At 38.7% G+C, this 15081-nt stretch overlaps 1 protein-coding gene across 7 annotated transcripts in view; it reads right to left on the reverse strand.

Moving 5' to 3' along the window:
* Positions 1 to 15081, reverse strand: part of MBP (myelin basic protein) — a 110739-nt gene that overhangs the window by 5669 nt on the left and 89989 nt on the right. For 5 of the 7 annotated variants that reach the window (XM_088052954.1, XM_088052962.1, XM_088052978.1 and 2 more), the window contains exons 4-8: positions 13106 to 13536; positions 9772 to 9795; positions 3350 to 3376; positions 841 to 948; positions 334 to 369 (exon numbers count right to left, since the gene is read on the reverse strand). In XM_088052954.1, the coding sequence (XP_087909080.1) occupies positions 334 to 369; positions 841 to 948; positions 3350 to 3376; positions 9772 to 9795; positions 13106 to 13536 (626 nt within the window). The remainder of the gene's footprint in view (positions 1 to 333; positions 370 to 840; positions 949 to 3349; positions 3377 to 9771; positions 9796 to 13105; positions 13537 to 15081) is intronic. The other 2 variants (XM_014254920.2, XM_088052984.1) reach the window with 2 other exon arrangements.

Below are 15081 nucleotides of genomic sequence, written 5' to 3' on the forward strand. Positions count from 1 at the left end.
TATTACATACTTCAAAAGCCAGCTGGGTTGAGTAAATGGAAGGACAGCTCCTGGTTGGTGAGGCTTGTTTGAAAGCATTCATTACCTATTGTTAGTTCACTATATAAAGCAATCACACCATAAATTGGATATAAAAATCCCTGCAAGTGGCTTCAATTAGTCATGAACGAAGTCAGAAAGTGCGTGAGGAAGAACCATGGCTTCTGTGTCTTAGGCTCTTACTTTAAATTGTTCCCAGGGATACCTGTAGACTTTTACTGAGTGCCATTACACAGTGAATCAGGCTTGCAGTTGAATTAGTGTGAATTAGCCTGAGTCCCTGAAATTGCTTACCTTTGCTTGCATTGGGGGAGGTGTACGGGGTGAGACCTAAAAGCCAACACAAAAGAGGTGTCAAAGGCAAAAATAAACACCAGAAATCATCAGGCCTTCTGTACATTGTCATGAGCTAAAAATGGTAATTGTATTGAGAAGCTCCTCTGCTGTCTTAGGCTTGCCTGGAATACACTGGATTCATATCTGTCTTGAAACAAGTAATAATTCCTGAATACTGCCAGTGTTGAAGACACAAGGACAAAACCTGTCTATGGTGAAGCTGTATAAGTGACATGGTTAGCATTTGACTATGCTAATGGAGGCTCACATGCTTTTTTGGTAGCATTTCAGTATTGTTTGTCTTCTAGGTAAAAATTATTTTTGTATTTGAATGGCACAATGAGCTCAAAAGGCACAGTACAATTTGAGGCTCAAAATAAAGGGTAATGATTTAGGAGTGTTTGTTTACTGATGGATTCTAAAGAAGATATTTAATTTTGGTGCATAAGAGGAGGGGAGACTTACAATGTTCTTGAAGAAGTGGACTACAGGGTTGTCATCAACAGGCCGGCCATGCTGAGATCTCGGGGGGATGGACCCGACATGGTGGCTGACCCTGGCTGCATGTATGTCCTGAAAAGCAGAACAGGCACGTCGCCTAGTCAGCTGGGAAAAACAGCTTAGCAGCCATGGCAGGAACAATCATTTTCTGGAGTGAAGACAGGAGGAATATGTCTTGGAAGTCTACAGAGATTGCCCCCTACAGTTGTCAGTGCTGTGAAATGGCAAATACACAGTATGTATATGCACATATGTTGTGCATATATATATATAAATATATATGGATGCCCATGTTCTTGATGTTACAGCCCAGTGTGGAATTAAGCCTCTTATTGGAAAGTTCAGGTAACAGAAACATTGTAATTTTCCTTAAACAGGATTTTTTTGTTAACTAGGATCATAGACTGTGATTTTAGAAAATAAACCAAAATAAAAAAAAAACCTTAAAATTGTGTTGGATCATTCTGCATGGGAAAGCAGGAATAGATTTTCTATAATTTTTAGATCGCAAAGACTGTGTAACACATATGAGCTGCAAGAGCAATGTGGTTTTTTTAGAATGAGGGAATCAAGTGAGGCTGACAATTTCTATTTAAGTAGGGCTTTCTATTTTTAGTAGGGATTCCTGAGCAATAGTCCAAATTAAGTCAGATATGTGTTTTATGACTTTGATGTCTTTTGGAAAAAAAATAACCAATGCAGAGAAGTTTGACTGGTTTTTATCAGGGTTGTTTTTTTGCATGCTGATGATATGTGGACACTTAATTTTTTAAAGCAGGAAAATACAATTTTGGGATCTGTGAAATCTCCATAGTGTCAGGCAGTTCTGCTTGTATTTCTGCAGCAGTTCCTACTTGGTTGCTAGTTCCAGTGTTGCCAAAGTAGCTTCTGCTGCTGTGATTAGGAAGAGAGAGCCAGTAGTGTTTAGAGCACAATATTTCAGATATGGTTTTGTCTTGTTAATATTCATTCCAATCCCCTTTTGCAACTTGCAGACTGCCTCGTCTTTAGGATAGATACCATGGTGTTGCAGATCTGAAGGGCTATTCCTGTGGCACAGGAATGGAGAGAAATTGGGATAATAAGGTTTTAGAATCTAGATAGGGTTGAGTTTCTTGATTTTGGCATCCTGACCAATTATTAGGTGCTAATAACTTGGCTTATTGGAAAAGTTATTGTGCTGTAAATACAAAGTTTCTTCTGCCTGCAGTGCCAAATGTCATCACAGGTTTCAACTGTCTCCCCTTTTAATGTGTATGAAGCAGTAGCAAATCTGAAATAATTTTTAATGACTGTTCTGGGTGAGTTTCGTGGTGTTTAAAATAAAGTGCTAAAGATTAAAATAATATGCTTTTTCATACTGTCATCAGCAAACTTCATCTGACATCAGAACCTTTGATATTATTCTTTATTTGTGACAAGTAATTTACATGTTTCCTCTCAATCCATTGCTGAAATTACTCTTTCACCTCTAGTTTGTTCTTTCAATTTTTGGACTCCTAGAGACAGAAAAAAAAAATCCAGTGGTGTTTTTCAGAGACTGCTTATGTTTATTACAGGTGTTAAAAGTTAAATTCGAATGGATTTGAAATTAAGAGAGAAAATAAATCTGATGTATACTGCTCTGATAGGCTACTGAGGTAGTGTCATGTAAGTGGACTTTTTGGAATGAACTCAATTTAACATTTACCATGGGTTTCATTAATGCATTCAGATCATCACTGTTTACCTTTAAATAAGTTTTACATGTTTGGCTTTAAATAATATTCTCCTTAAAACCTAATAGGAATAAAGAAGAGCAACTGTGTTTTAGGAAGGGATGTGATTTACTTCTTATTTGTGTTACTGGTTTCTTCTGCCCAGGGGCTGCAATGTGAGTTCTCCCCACACATCTTGCAATGTTGTTAGAAATTTCAGTCTTGAGAGCCTTGCCAATAAAAGGCATCCTTGGCTTCCATATTTATGTTTTGAAATGTATTTGCCAAGTGTGAATTCAGAGCCCATGGGTATTGGTGGTGAAGTTTAAAATGAAGGTGCCTCTGTGCCCTTAAAGAAAGTTTAAACATACAATAATTCTGCAGTACCTTAACAGGAAGAACACTCAGCTTTTCCTGTTCCCAGTTAACATTAGTGAAATGTTTGAGCTCAGTTAAGGATCCCAACAAAGTCAACTCTTCTGCACATTCAAAAAAGCCAAAAAGAACCCTAAAGCTGAATGATCTTAATAAAAAAAGATTTGCCAATACTGGAAATTTAAGCAGTAACAGGGAGATCTGATGACAAAAACACAGTTTCCGAATTCACAATTAAATCAATGGTTTTAAGGATTAATAATCTAAATAAGAATGAGATATACATAAAATACCCACAGTTATCCTGTAAGGGGAATGACTTTTTTTATTTTTTTTTTAACATTTTGTGGTTCTTTCTGGTAATGCACAGGAAAGTTGCATTGTTTTACTGTGTCACCTACCTTGGTAGTATGGTGGTATGTTGGCCACTAAGACAAAAAAAAAAAAAAAAAAAAAGAAGAGTAACTGTGAGTAACATGCAGGTATTTGAAGTCTCAACATTAGCTATACATTGGAATTGCATTCCCTGTGTTAGCCATGTACTTTCACATCAGACTAATTACATTTACTGGCACAACCTCTATTAGTACCTTGTAAGAGCTGTTAATAAAAAGAAATTAAAATTGCCACTTCTCCAACAGTATGAGCTCCATTTGGGGTTTTGTGCAAGGTTATTACATTTCCAATTTACCTGAAGATACCCAAGTGTGTGTTTGTGTGCAGGTGTGCATATATTTGTATATAGATATATATGCACAATCTTTTCAGTATTGTGCAACAGCTGGCTCTGGGTATAAAATGGATAAAAACTACAGTTAAGCAGTTACAGGTTTGGTTTTTTTTTTTAATCGGTCATGAAATCCCATGAAATCCATCCCTGACTCTGCTTGCTATAAACAGGATATGTCAGATCTTTCAACTCAGATGCATTAGGGGGTGGGTTTTAAATGCATATTATGATCTCTGAGGGCTCTCATCCTCCACAAGAGGATTGCTTACAGCTGAAGATTCCGTATGCCTGTAAGTAGCTCTAACTCCTCATCAGTCCATGATATATTTGTGACAATAACAGTATTAAGATACTTTGGGAGAACTTGGATTTACAGCTTTTTACAGTTCCTTTCGGTATCACTGTTGTGTGCTTCTGTTGCCTACTTTAGGATGTGAGATGAAAATCTAAAGTACATCCCATGTTGTTTCTCTACTGGCAAAATCTACACATAGGAAATATGGAAATAGCTGATTTAAAATGCAGTCAAACCAGGTAAAGATGGAAAACAAAGGGCTTTTTCATGGGTTCAATGGGTTTCATGGTTTCCAATGGCTTTTCTTCACAAGATACCTAACAAGTTGCTGTTCATGAGTTTAAAAGATATCATGCAAAATACACACATTTCAAATTCACACAGACATGAAAATTGCATTTAGATTGTCTTAGAAAACCAAACTGTTCCACAACCTGTAGGTTGTCCATAATGTTTAACCACCCCCACTAGGACATTTGGAACTGTACTGGTAGATTAAAATTATCCTTTAAGCATTACATGATGATGTTACATGCTATGCTGTTCTGTGGGAAGAAAAACTGAAAGTTCAACAGACAATTTGTAAGCCACTTAGCTGATTTTGTGTTGGTCCTTGAAATGGACTCTGAATCCAATCTCTAATGAAATTCCTATCCAGGTTCAAACTTAGGTAGTCAATGTGGTTTCTAAATATGTATGCCAAACAGGAATTGAGATGCATCCTTCAAGTAAATATGTATGGGTTGGGGGTTTTTTTCTTATTTTAATAACATGGAAAACGAAGATATAGTTTAATGAGAACTCTGGCAGGCATTTGAATCCAGAAATTGTTGCATCTTGGGATTTGGAGGGGGTTTGTACATGGGGCTTTGTGTTCCTGGCTATGGCTAACACTTCATCAGAACCTTCCAGTGCTGCTAGCCCGGCTCTCACCAAGCAGCGACAGAATACACAGCCCATGTGGGATGTATTTTTCCATGCTTATTCTAGGAGTAATGTAACTTCTGTGAGCATGCACTGCTAAATCAGAGCTGTGTTGTACTGGGGTTGTTGGTTCCATCCTTGTTCACGTACAACCCACGTGGCAGTTTGCTCTTGGTGGCAGCATTTGTCCCGGGCTCTTCACCACTTGCTGATCTGTTACCAAAAACACCAGGAATGCTGACGTCTTCTCCACTGCCTGATCTGGTGATGACATGATAGTTAATTACATAATTCAGCAGGCTTTTTTTAGTCTCTTTAGGAAGGATGAGCCACACATCCTTGTAATGGTACTCTTATTTTTTACTAACGTGGAAGTTAAGACAGAAATTAAATTACTTGCTTAAAGGTATAGAGGAGAATTGGGAGGAAGAGGGATGTGGAATGCAGGAGATTCTGCCTTTCAGGGTTGTGCTGAGATGCATCTTTGTCTAGAATGTAGGTGATGAACAAAAGGAGGAAGAATTCTTAGCAGAATGATAGGAATAACAAACGTGGCAGTAAAGAATAGAGATGACTGAAAAGTAAGAAACACAAGGAAGAAGAAGGAAACAATGGAGAACACTCCCAGATCAAGAGAGGTGCCAGTCAATAATCCAGAACTACATTTCTCCATAAGCCTGTTACCCCTTGGTGCCTTGATGATTAGTGTTCATAATTTATCAGGTAAAAGAATTACTGGGGAAAAAAGAAGAATGGGAGCAGTTTTTCAGGAGAGTTCTGGTTTATGATGGGACTCAAATGAGGACCAGTGTCATCACGCATTCTGTTTTTTTTCCCTGTGTCTAGTTTATTCCATTGTTGTGACACTTGAAAAATGGTTTCAGAGGCTGAACCCAGTGCTTTAGTTTGATTTGGCTTTTTTTAAAGCATTTTTTCTGCCTAGCACGAATAATTTTATTCAAATATTCTTCATTATAGAAGTTCTTTATCTGCTTGGACATAATCTGTGATGCATACTCAGTATTGTTCTGTTGTTTTATCAACTTGGTATCAATGACAGATTAGACTGTTGAAATGATCCATTGTTTGGGTGGGGGGTTTCTTGACTGGTTTTGTTTTGGATTTTGTTTGAGAATAATCACTCCAGCAAAAAGAAAATACTTTGGCTAGTAGATGTTCTCCAAGTAGCTTCTGCAACCATCAAACTTGACAGCGTTAAGGACTTTACTGTACATGGGCAAGATATGGAAGGTGTCCTGCACTGGTATTCACCATGATCAGTTTCTACTGATCACCTATGTATTTGATGGAGAAGCATCTGTTTGTTGGTGCTGCTACAGCAAAATAATGTAACATTGTCGGTATGGCCATTCATAAGAAAGCAGAAATTTATTCAAATTTTAGATGTCCTGATTCCTAGTATTTTCATATAGACATGAAGGTAATACAATAAGTAAGATGGGCATTATTTGGAAAACAAAGCTATAAATACCAGGTGTACACTATCGCTTTACAGCTGCTGGCCAGAAAAATGTTACTACTACCTTGATTTCTGGAAATCTCAGATTGCATGTACTCACCCACCCCCCAATAAAATATTTCATCAGTTCTCACCTTTGAAGGATTGGCCCAATTCCATTTCTTTTCTGCCTTTAATAGGTAAGCAAGTGAGAAGCTAAATTCTCATACAGGTTGTTAAAAGCACTGTTACCTGTCTCAGCATAACTTATAGAGGGAGTGTAATAGCAAGGAGAGTTTACTATTATAAAATATTTAGACATGGTATTGTTAATAGCATATTTCTTTGAAAGAAATACCATGGTAAAATTTCCAATAAATGGCTAGTATAAAGTGGGGAAGATGGACCAATCCAAACCTGAGGCCTGTACAGTTTCCAAGGCACATTAATAGTATGATGTATCAGAAACTGAGAAGTAGATTCATCATAAGCAAAAAGGGAAAGAGAGCTCATTTTGTGTCTTCAGCTTTTTTTGTGCTTTACAAACATTTTTAGATTGATTTGTAAAAAATTCAGTAAAATCACCTGAAAATGGCAGTGGATGATTTCTCATGCAGCTCAGAAATGAAACCAAGTAACTTTGGACTGCAAAGTGTAACTGAACACATCTAACTGAAGACCATTTCAGGAACATGGTGAGATATTTTACATCAATACAAAAGGTGAAAGCCAGCAATTGTCACTAACGCTATGTGATGACAGAGGTACAAAACAAGGTCAGGGACACCATTGTGTAACCTGAAAACAGCTGAAGTACAGTCATTTATTTTGGCATTCTAGTATGGAAAGTGTTAAAGATAATGCAGTGCTTCATTTGCAATGAATGTGATAGAAAAAACCAATATAGCAGATTTTAATATAAAGCAATTTCTTACTTATCGAACTGGTGCATCTGCAGAGAAGTAAACATTAAATTGTTCTCAGGCAGAGAAAGTCCTTGCTGAATTTTTAATAGCTGTATTTGACCATCTGTATGCACATTTTCAGGTCCCTGCCTGGCCCTCTCACTTCTTTAAACAAACACCTCCCTCTGATACATGGTTTTAGAATTAAATCCAGACCTTACTCTCAGCTGGACTGTGGGGCCATGCAGGTGAACAAGAGAGGAATGGCTGAGAACAGCTGGGGCTAGTTCCCACCAAAAGTTCCCAAAGCTGCCATCACTGCTCCTCCAGCAGCTCTGCCACCAGGCTCAGGCCCAGGCAAAGGGCACCACAAGATTTGAACTTCCTCCAAAGTTTCTCAAAAGAATCCTTGGAGCTCTTCTGTAGAACTTATATGCTCTTCTGCATGCAACTTACACATACTACTGTTATTATTGTATCATATTAGTGGATAGAAAACTCCAGAAACAGTCATGCAAAGACTGAACTGAAAGTTCCTGTTAGAAGTTTAATGAAAGGGGGAAACCTTTTGCTGTGGAGTGATTAGAAACAGAGATCCTTCAAATGCTTTGGCCGATTAATTTACATTTTAGCCTGCACATGTTACTAATACATTTCTGAATGTAAGAGGCACAAGACCATATAAAAAACAGTAAAAGCAATGAGGCAGACGGGCATTCTCCCCAGTCATGATCTCCTCTTTGACTTGTAATACAAATCAGCAAGCCCCAAACACTATGTCCCATTTCTGAACAAACCTTGTCATGCAGCTGATGTCAGGTGAGCACAAAACATCACTAATACTTCAGCAAATTTTAGTGCTTGCACTTTGAAGTACCACTTAAAGAGCATTTAACCTAGTCCAATTCCCAAATTCCTCTAGTAGCTTGAAATAATTAATTCAAGCAGTAACTTCCTGGAAAATGCAAGTTGCAGTGTGTTAAGTAATGTGTTAATTATTAGGCACAAATAATATGTTTATGGCCATACATGTGTTAAATGAACATGTCAAAATCAATCCCACGTAATGTTGGCTCCTAGGCCTTTCTCACATGGTGTGTGTACTCACCAGTTGATATTTCCTTGTTATGTACAGGTGATATTTTTTTAAACCAGGCAGATCTAAAGTACTCTGAGGTTCTAGCATTGCACAAGCCAAATGAACTTCAGGCTGGCAGTTCTGTTACCCTAATTCATTTTAAGGTATTCATCATTCATTACTACCTGCTACAAACAAGAGGCCAGGTTCAGTTCCCATTATCATTGAAAACATCAGGATTCAGGAGCTTTGGTTATTCAAAGCCTCCCCTTCCCTTCCAGAAGGAAACATCTCTATTCTCTTCTGTCCAATGCACTGTTCTAACTGAATTTTGCAGGACACGCAGTCTCTTAGTGAAGTAAAAACCTGTCATGTAAAAGTAGCAGTTTGTTGCAACTTCTGTTAATGGATTAAAGCATTTAAAACAAATTAAATCATTAGTACACTGGGTTTTTTTGTGATGTAAACAGTTTAATGAATACATAAAGCACATAAAAAGCAAAAGATTAAAACAAAATGATTGTTACAACCGCCATAAACTATAAAAATTTTTTTACAAGTATACTGCTTGCACAGCAGGTTTTACAAAACAGTGTATCACAAGCAATACCGCTCCCTGAAAACTAAGACTCGGAAATTAAAATCACAGTAAGTATTTACTTAAATCACATCAAATACTAGTCACACTAGTACTGATTTAACTACTTTTCAAATTCTTCATGGTGCTGTAGTATACATTAAAGCTTCCACAAGAAATGTGAATAGAATTCAAGTGCAAAAGAAAAAATATTCTAATTTAATTTATTCATCCACAGCATTATTTAAAACTGGTTCCTAAACTTTTTGCCTGTGCATGGTAATTGCAGCCATTTTTGTAGATCCCCATGCTAGCAACTGCTTAGCTCAGCAGTGGGTTTGGAGCTGCTGATTCAGAGATGCTGATCTCAAACCCTGGCTCTGCTCAAGTTGAGAAGAACATCAGCCCAGTGCTGCTCCTGCCTCGTATCTGTCTGTAGCATGGGGAAGCCCCATCTCTACCTCCTGTATTTCTTGCACCCAAACACACAGAAATTGTTAGGAAACATAAGAAATACATGAAGAATGAGCAAGGCTTCATTCAGGCAACCGATACTGTTACAAGATTGCATACAAAACTGAAGCAAAGTGTAAAAGAGAAATTGATTCAATCTTTCACTAAGTCTTGCCTCACCTATTGTTTATTGTCACTCACATATTTTGGTTTGTTTGATCTGTGTCATGAGCGTAGTTTTAAGTTTAGTATGTTAATGCAAAATGTTAAACCAGGACAGAAAAGTTCTTGTTTCACAATCCAAACTTTAGTAGGAAAAAAACCAAAACAAAACCATAAACAAAAGGTTTACAAAAGCATAAACAACTGCATCAAAGAAACAAAATAGCAGTCAGTACATACTGAAGTTGAATACAGGCTCAGAATCTAGGAGGCACAAAGAACATTTGATTGTTTTAACAAACTTGCTTAGACAAATATTCTGTAAAGATTAGAAAGGAAATAATTTATTGTTATGCTACTCTCTCTTGCATGCTATGTAAAATGTCTGCACCACAGTTTCTTTCTGACACCATTTGAAATTCTTTTTTAATTCGATTAAATTTGAGCTGTGCACAACAACAATTTTGTTTCAAATAGTTTACCTTAAATTTTTTTTCTTAAAATACAAAAATCAAGCTGGTTTTGATTGAGTTTCAGCTATCCAAAATCTCGATGGAAATGGGGGGAAAATGGCAGATGCACTTGCTGCCCTTTAGAGGAAAAGGAGTATTTCTGTACATTCCAGTACTTCTATTTTTAACAACTCCCATGGAACTCCCATGCACTCTTAATTTAACTTCAGAATTGCAGGGTGAGGGAGAACCTGCTCCACATGAGAAAAGGAGGCCATGAAACAGTCCCAGCATTGTTCCTACCCCACCTTCCTGGACACAATAGTGAATATTATTCATTAATGTACTTCTTAGCTATGGATGCAAGAAGAAAATGCCTCCACAAAGAATTTATAATGTGTTTTGCTTGAATGTCAGCCCTAAATCTGTACAAAGAGCAAGTGTTGTCTTTGCATTCCAGTGCTTGCTGGTGTGGGTAGTTGAGATTCTCCCACTGAGGCATGTGCTGGCTGAAAAAGGAAGACTGCAAGAAAGGCAGCTGCAGAATTGCTTTGAAATGCTTCAAAATAAATATAGAAAAAAAAGTGCAAGCAAATAAACAGTGCAGCTCTAGGAACTTTTCAGGCCTTTGAAATTCATCCCTTAAGGTGCTTTTAGTGGTATCTTATTTACCAATGCCCTGTTTATTTAGTGGAGTCTGGAAAAATGCCCAGGGACTTCATTCTATTCCGGCTGGTCCATGAACACCTTCATCATCTCTCAGTGATCCTCTAAAAAATTCAGCAAATGGCAACAACTATTTAGAGTTTAAGCACAAATGAGCCACCTAGATTTCCTCTGTCTACACTTGCATAAATAAATGACGCCGCAAGCCTTTCTTGATACAAGAAACCAAAAGGCATTGTTTCAGAGGCTAAATAAATAATAGTTGAAATGACTGTCTGTGCCACTTGCTCAATACTTTCCACACTGAAGCCCTCCCACAAGAGAGCTTCCTAGGAATGTTTCCTAGGATGTACATCAATATTGTCATTGTGTGGAAGAGTGCTAGAGACGCTTTGGCACTGGAAGTCCTAATGTGACAGACTTTTGCCAAAATAATTCAACTTCTCTGTGCTTCCAGCTCAGAACTGCAAATCAGGACTCCATAACACTATGAGTAGTCGTTCTTAAGGGAAAAAAATCCCAAACAACTACTTCTGCTAGGTAAAAAAAGTCACAATTGTCCATAATTCTGTTCCGTTTTGCAGACATTTAAGTTCTTCAAAATAGCATTTTGCAGCAGAGATAAAAGAGATGATCTCCTGTCCTCTCATACATAATTACATCAAAATCTATAGAGAATCACTGCACTCATGTTCATGCCAAAGAATAAAATACAGAATTTTACTGCTTGCAGACATTTTTTAGTCGTTACTCCTAAAAACTGAGTTGATTGGTTTGATTTATTGCCAAGCAGGTATGCACATACTTCTGTATATTCTGTATGCAGAATCTAACTTTTTGGTATTATCTCCTTGGTGTACAAAGAACATTTCAAACACTATTTTTCATCGAGTAACACAGTACATGAACAAAACAGCAAGAGTTGAGCTGGCCAACCAGGCTCCAGAAAATAGCAGCTGGGAACAATCTCTGTTATTTGCAGTAACAGTAAGAATAAAGGTTTTCTTCATGCTCACAGCAACTGCTTGTTGCATTTTTGAACATTACACCCAGAAACATTACACACAGAAATGTTACTACAGAAAAAAACTGCCTGGCTGCTAAATCTTTCTCAATAGCATTACAGGCCCCAGTGGTAAAGGTGAGAAATAAAAAGAACAAAACACCCAGCTTGCTTAGTACCATCTACCAAGTGTGAGAAGCTTCTGGTTTGAAGTTTCTAGAGTATTTTTCATCCAGTGGTCTCTACATTACAACAACTCTTCGGGGAAGGGCTGTTACACATTGTGCTTCCAGGTGTGGAGCTGTGAAGGACACTGAGAGCCACAGCTGTGGGACCACCACAGATCAGTTTTACATCACAGGACACAGGACACAGTTTGTGTCCTGTCCCAGTGCAGCACTGAGAGCACAGATCACAGGTTGGAACACTGAATACACCTCAAAGGTTGCCAAAGGATTTTCAAATATTTGGGCCCAACCAGCAACTACGAACACTGCTTTTTGTGACACACAGCTTGAGCAACTACAACAAATTCAGCTAAAAGAAAGGATTTACAGCCCTGCAACAGTTCCATTTGAATGCTTATGTAGTGTGTGGACACACAAACACAAGACTCCACTTATCATTTACATGGCAAAAGGTACAGCAAAAACATCTTAAAAAACATTGCCACTTGAATAATTGTGAACTAATATGCCAGCTGCATAATTTATCAGAGGAGGCAGGTATCCTGGAAAAGGGAAGAATTTAATTAACAGCCTTTCATCAAGGCTTTGTTTTTGAATTCATAGTGTAGAAATGGCTTGTTATACAATTTCTAATATGAAATGCTTGGAATAAATCTCAATTTCTTGTCAGAATAAAGCAGCTGGATTCTTTTGTACATTATCCTGGGATTCAGGATAATATCTGTCAAGCCATCTCCCCAGCAATGCTGTCAACTGACTTTAAACATACTCTTGCACAAGCAGGCTGAGAATTTGGCCACAATTCCTTTCCTAACATCCATTTCCAAGTCTGTCCCTCAGTTAGTGCCAAGATAAGCAGAGACTGTCTTGCATCTAGCGCTCTCATCCAGCTCCCTTTTGCAAATATTTAAGAGCAACACACAAAAGCAGACCGAAGTTTCTCTAAATGGCACAGCATTGAAATGCATACAACACACCACATTAAATGCTCATAGAAATTCCTCCCGGTAATGTTTCTAGAGCCCCCTGGATTTCTAATACTCCTTGTTACTACCCAGAGTAGCTCCTCTTGTTTCCCCACATCTTTGATTTGTTGCTGTTGCTGTTTTCAGTTTAAAGCCAAGCATTATATTACAAGTACCAGCCTGCTGGCTAGGTCAACTCTTGCCTCATAGCAGTGAGACCTTTCTTTCAGACCCACCCTTCCTCTTTAATTGTACTGTATTTTGCTGCAGCCTTGCGGTTCTCTATTCCTCAGAGCTCACCTTGCCCGAGCCCCGCCGGGGAACGTGTCTTTCACCTCCAAAGAATCTGCCCAGCGAGTCAAGCAGACCCGAGTCTCTGTGCCGTGGGGATCCGTGTCTGGCATGGTCTATAGTGCTCGCAGATGCCAGTTTTGATCCGTGCCGGAAAGAGGAGCGTTTTTGTGAAGCCATCAAATCCGAATTCTCTGAAGCTGCTGCACTGTCCTCTTGGATGGTCTGTAGCTCGTCTGACTCTGAGGGCCGATCTTTGAAGGTGTTGTCTTCTCTTCCTGGGGCATCTCGGGAAAAGAGGCGGATCAAGTGGGGGCGACCAGTCCTGTCAGCTGGGTTGGCCTCGGGCCAGGCATTCTTTGGGTCTGCTGTGCCTTTGGGGTCTGTCACCGCTGGGCTCTTCGTGGAGCTCCCATTGTTCTGGTTCACATCTGCCTCTCCTGCAAACAACAAGGATGAGATATGAATACAGGCCTGTGAAAAACAGCCCTGGAACAATGCTGCTTTCTTTCCCTTGCCTTGAGATGCTCATTTCATACAAAACCCATAATATGTGCAGTTGTAATGAAACTATGTTCTCTTCCAGCCCTAAAGAACATTAAGTTATCTTGGAACTGAAACCAGAATGATGTTCTCACACAAATTTGCAGTAGTTCTAGGTGATTTTTGGACGCGGTTTTTTTTGTTTGTTTTTTAAACACATTTATAAATAGATCAATAGATGAAGCATAACTGAAACTAACTTTATTTACATGGAAGGCTTGTGGATGAGGAAGCTTGCAGTGAATAATCAGAATTCATCCCTTGAGGACTGCAACTCTAATTATGCCATCTTTCTCCAAAATGGGAAAAAAAAAATAATTACAGTGACATAGCATATCTGTGCCTTCACAAGTGCACGTTCCTTCTCCACGATGCCAGACCTTATGGCCTCATTTGGAGCCCCTTGCTGTAACTTCAATATGGATCAAACAAGCACAGTGAGGGGAAGGGTTTTTTTTCCCCCACTATTGAAATTGTCCTCACTTCAAAAAAGAGAGGACTAAACTGCAATTTCTGCTTGGCCTCTCATGACTGTTTTTGTCCATGTATGATGATCCTGGCACTCAGGTGCAATGTCCTAGCACTGATGCTGAAGGCCTAAAACTGTCCAATTTGCATTTCGTTCTTGTGAGAAGCGACAAAAACAATTACCAGCAGCAACTGACAAGCCTTTTTTTTCAGCCAAGAAAGCTGCCATGACAGACCCCTGTGGTAAGTGAAATGCCTGTTGCATTCTCCACAGTCATGTTCTGATGCACCCAGTAAAGAATCTGAGAAGCATCACCTGAAGCACACTTAGCCCTTCTTTCACCTGTAGTAGCTCCTTCTATCAGTAACAAAAAGATTTATGGAGGTTTTCATGATCTACACCATGACTCCTACTGTTCTAAAGGAAACTGCACCCACTGAAGAATATGACTTATCTCCAAGGAGAACCAAAAGAGTATTAATAGGTCACTGCTTGAGGAGCAACCTTCAGCACAGACATCTCCCACACACTCTGCATCAGAAATGCAGGGGGGCTCAGAAGTTCATAAATCTATCAGTCATGTGTTACCTTTAGGGTCTCCTAATTACCTTTTTACATCCTCATTTGATTTGGCCCTTGTTGCCATGGGAGGGATAGGATCTGGCAAATACTGCTGTGTTTTCAAAGTACTCTGGGCTCAAGTACTTTGCTGATTCAGCAGAGCAATTTTAGACCTGATACAGTCATTTCATATGGTTTCACCCACCCACGGGGCCCTAAAGAAACCTTTTCTCAGGCTGAGAATAATTGTGAAATAATTTTATGGGTAACAACACAAGACAGTAATGATGGCTTCTGCAAAACCTGTGTGTAGGTTACAATTGGTTGTAATCAGCCTGCTACAGTTTTTCATATAAAAACATAAAGTGCAGTTTTGCTGTGCAATTTACTTATTTCTTTTGTGGAAACTAGC

This window comes from Pseudopodoces humilis, chromosome 1 (assembly GCF_049639895.1).
Source record: "Pseudopodoces humilis isolate 2021_Gansu_Grassland_sample_001 chromosome 1, ASM4963989v1, whole genome shotgun sequence".
Lineage (NCBI taxonomy): Eukaryota > Metazoa > Chordata > Aves > Passeriformes > Paridae > Pseudopodoces > Pseudopodoces humilis.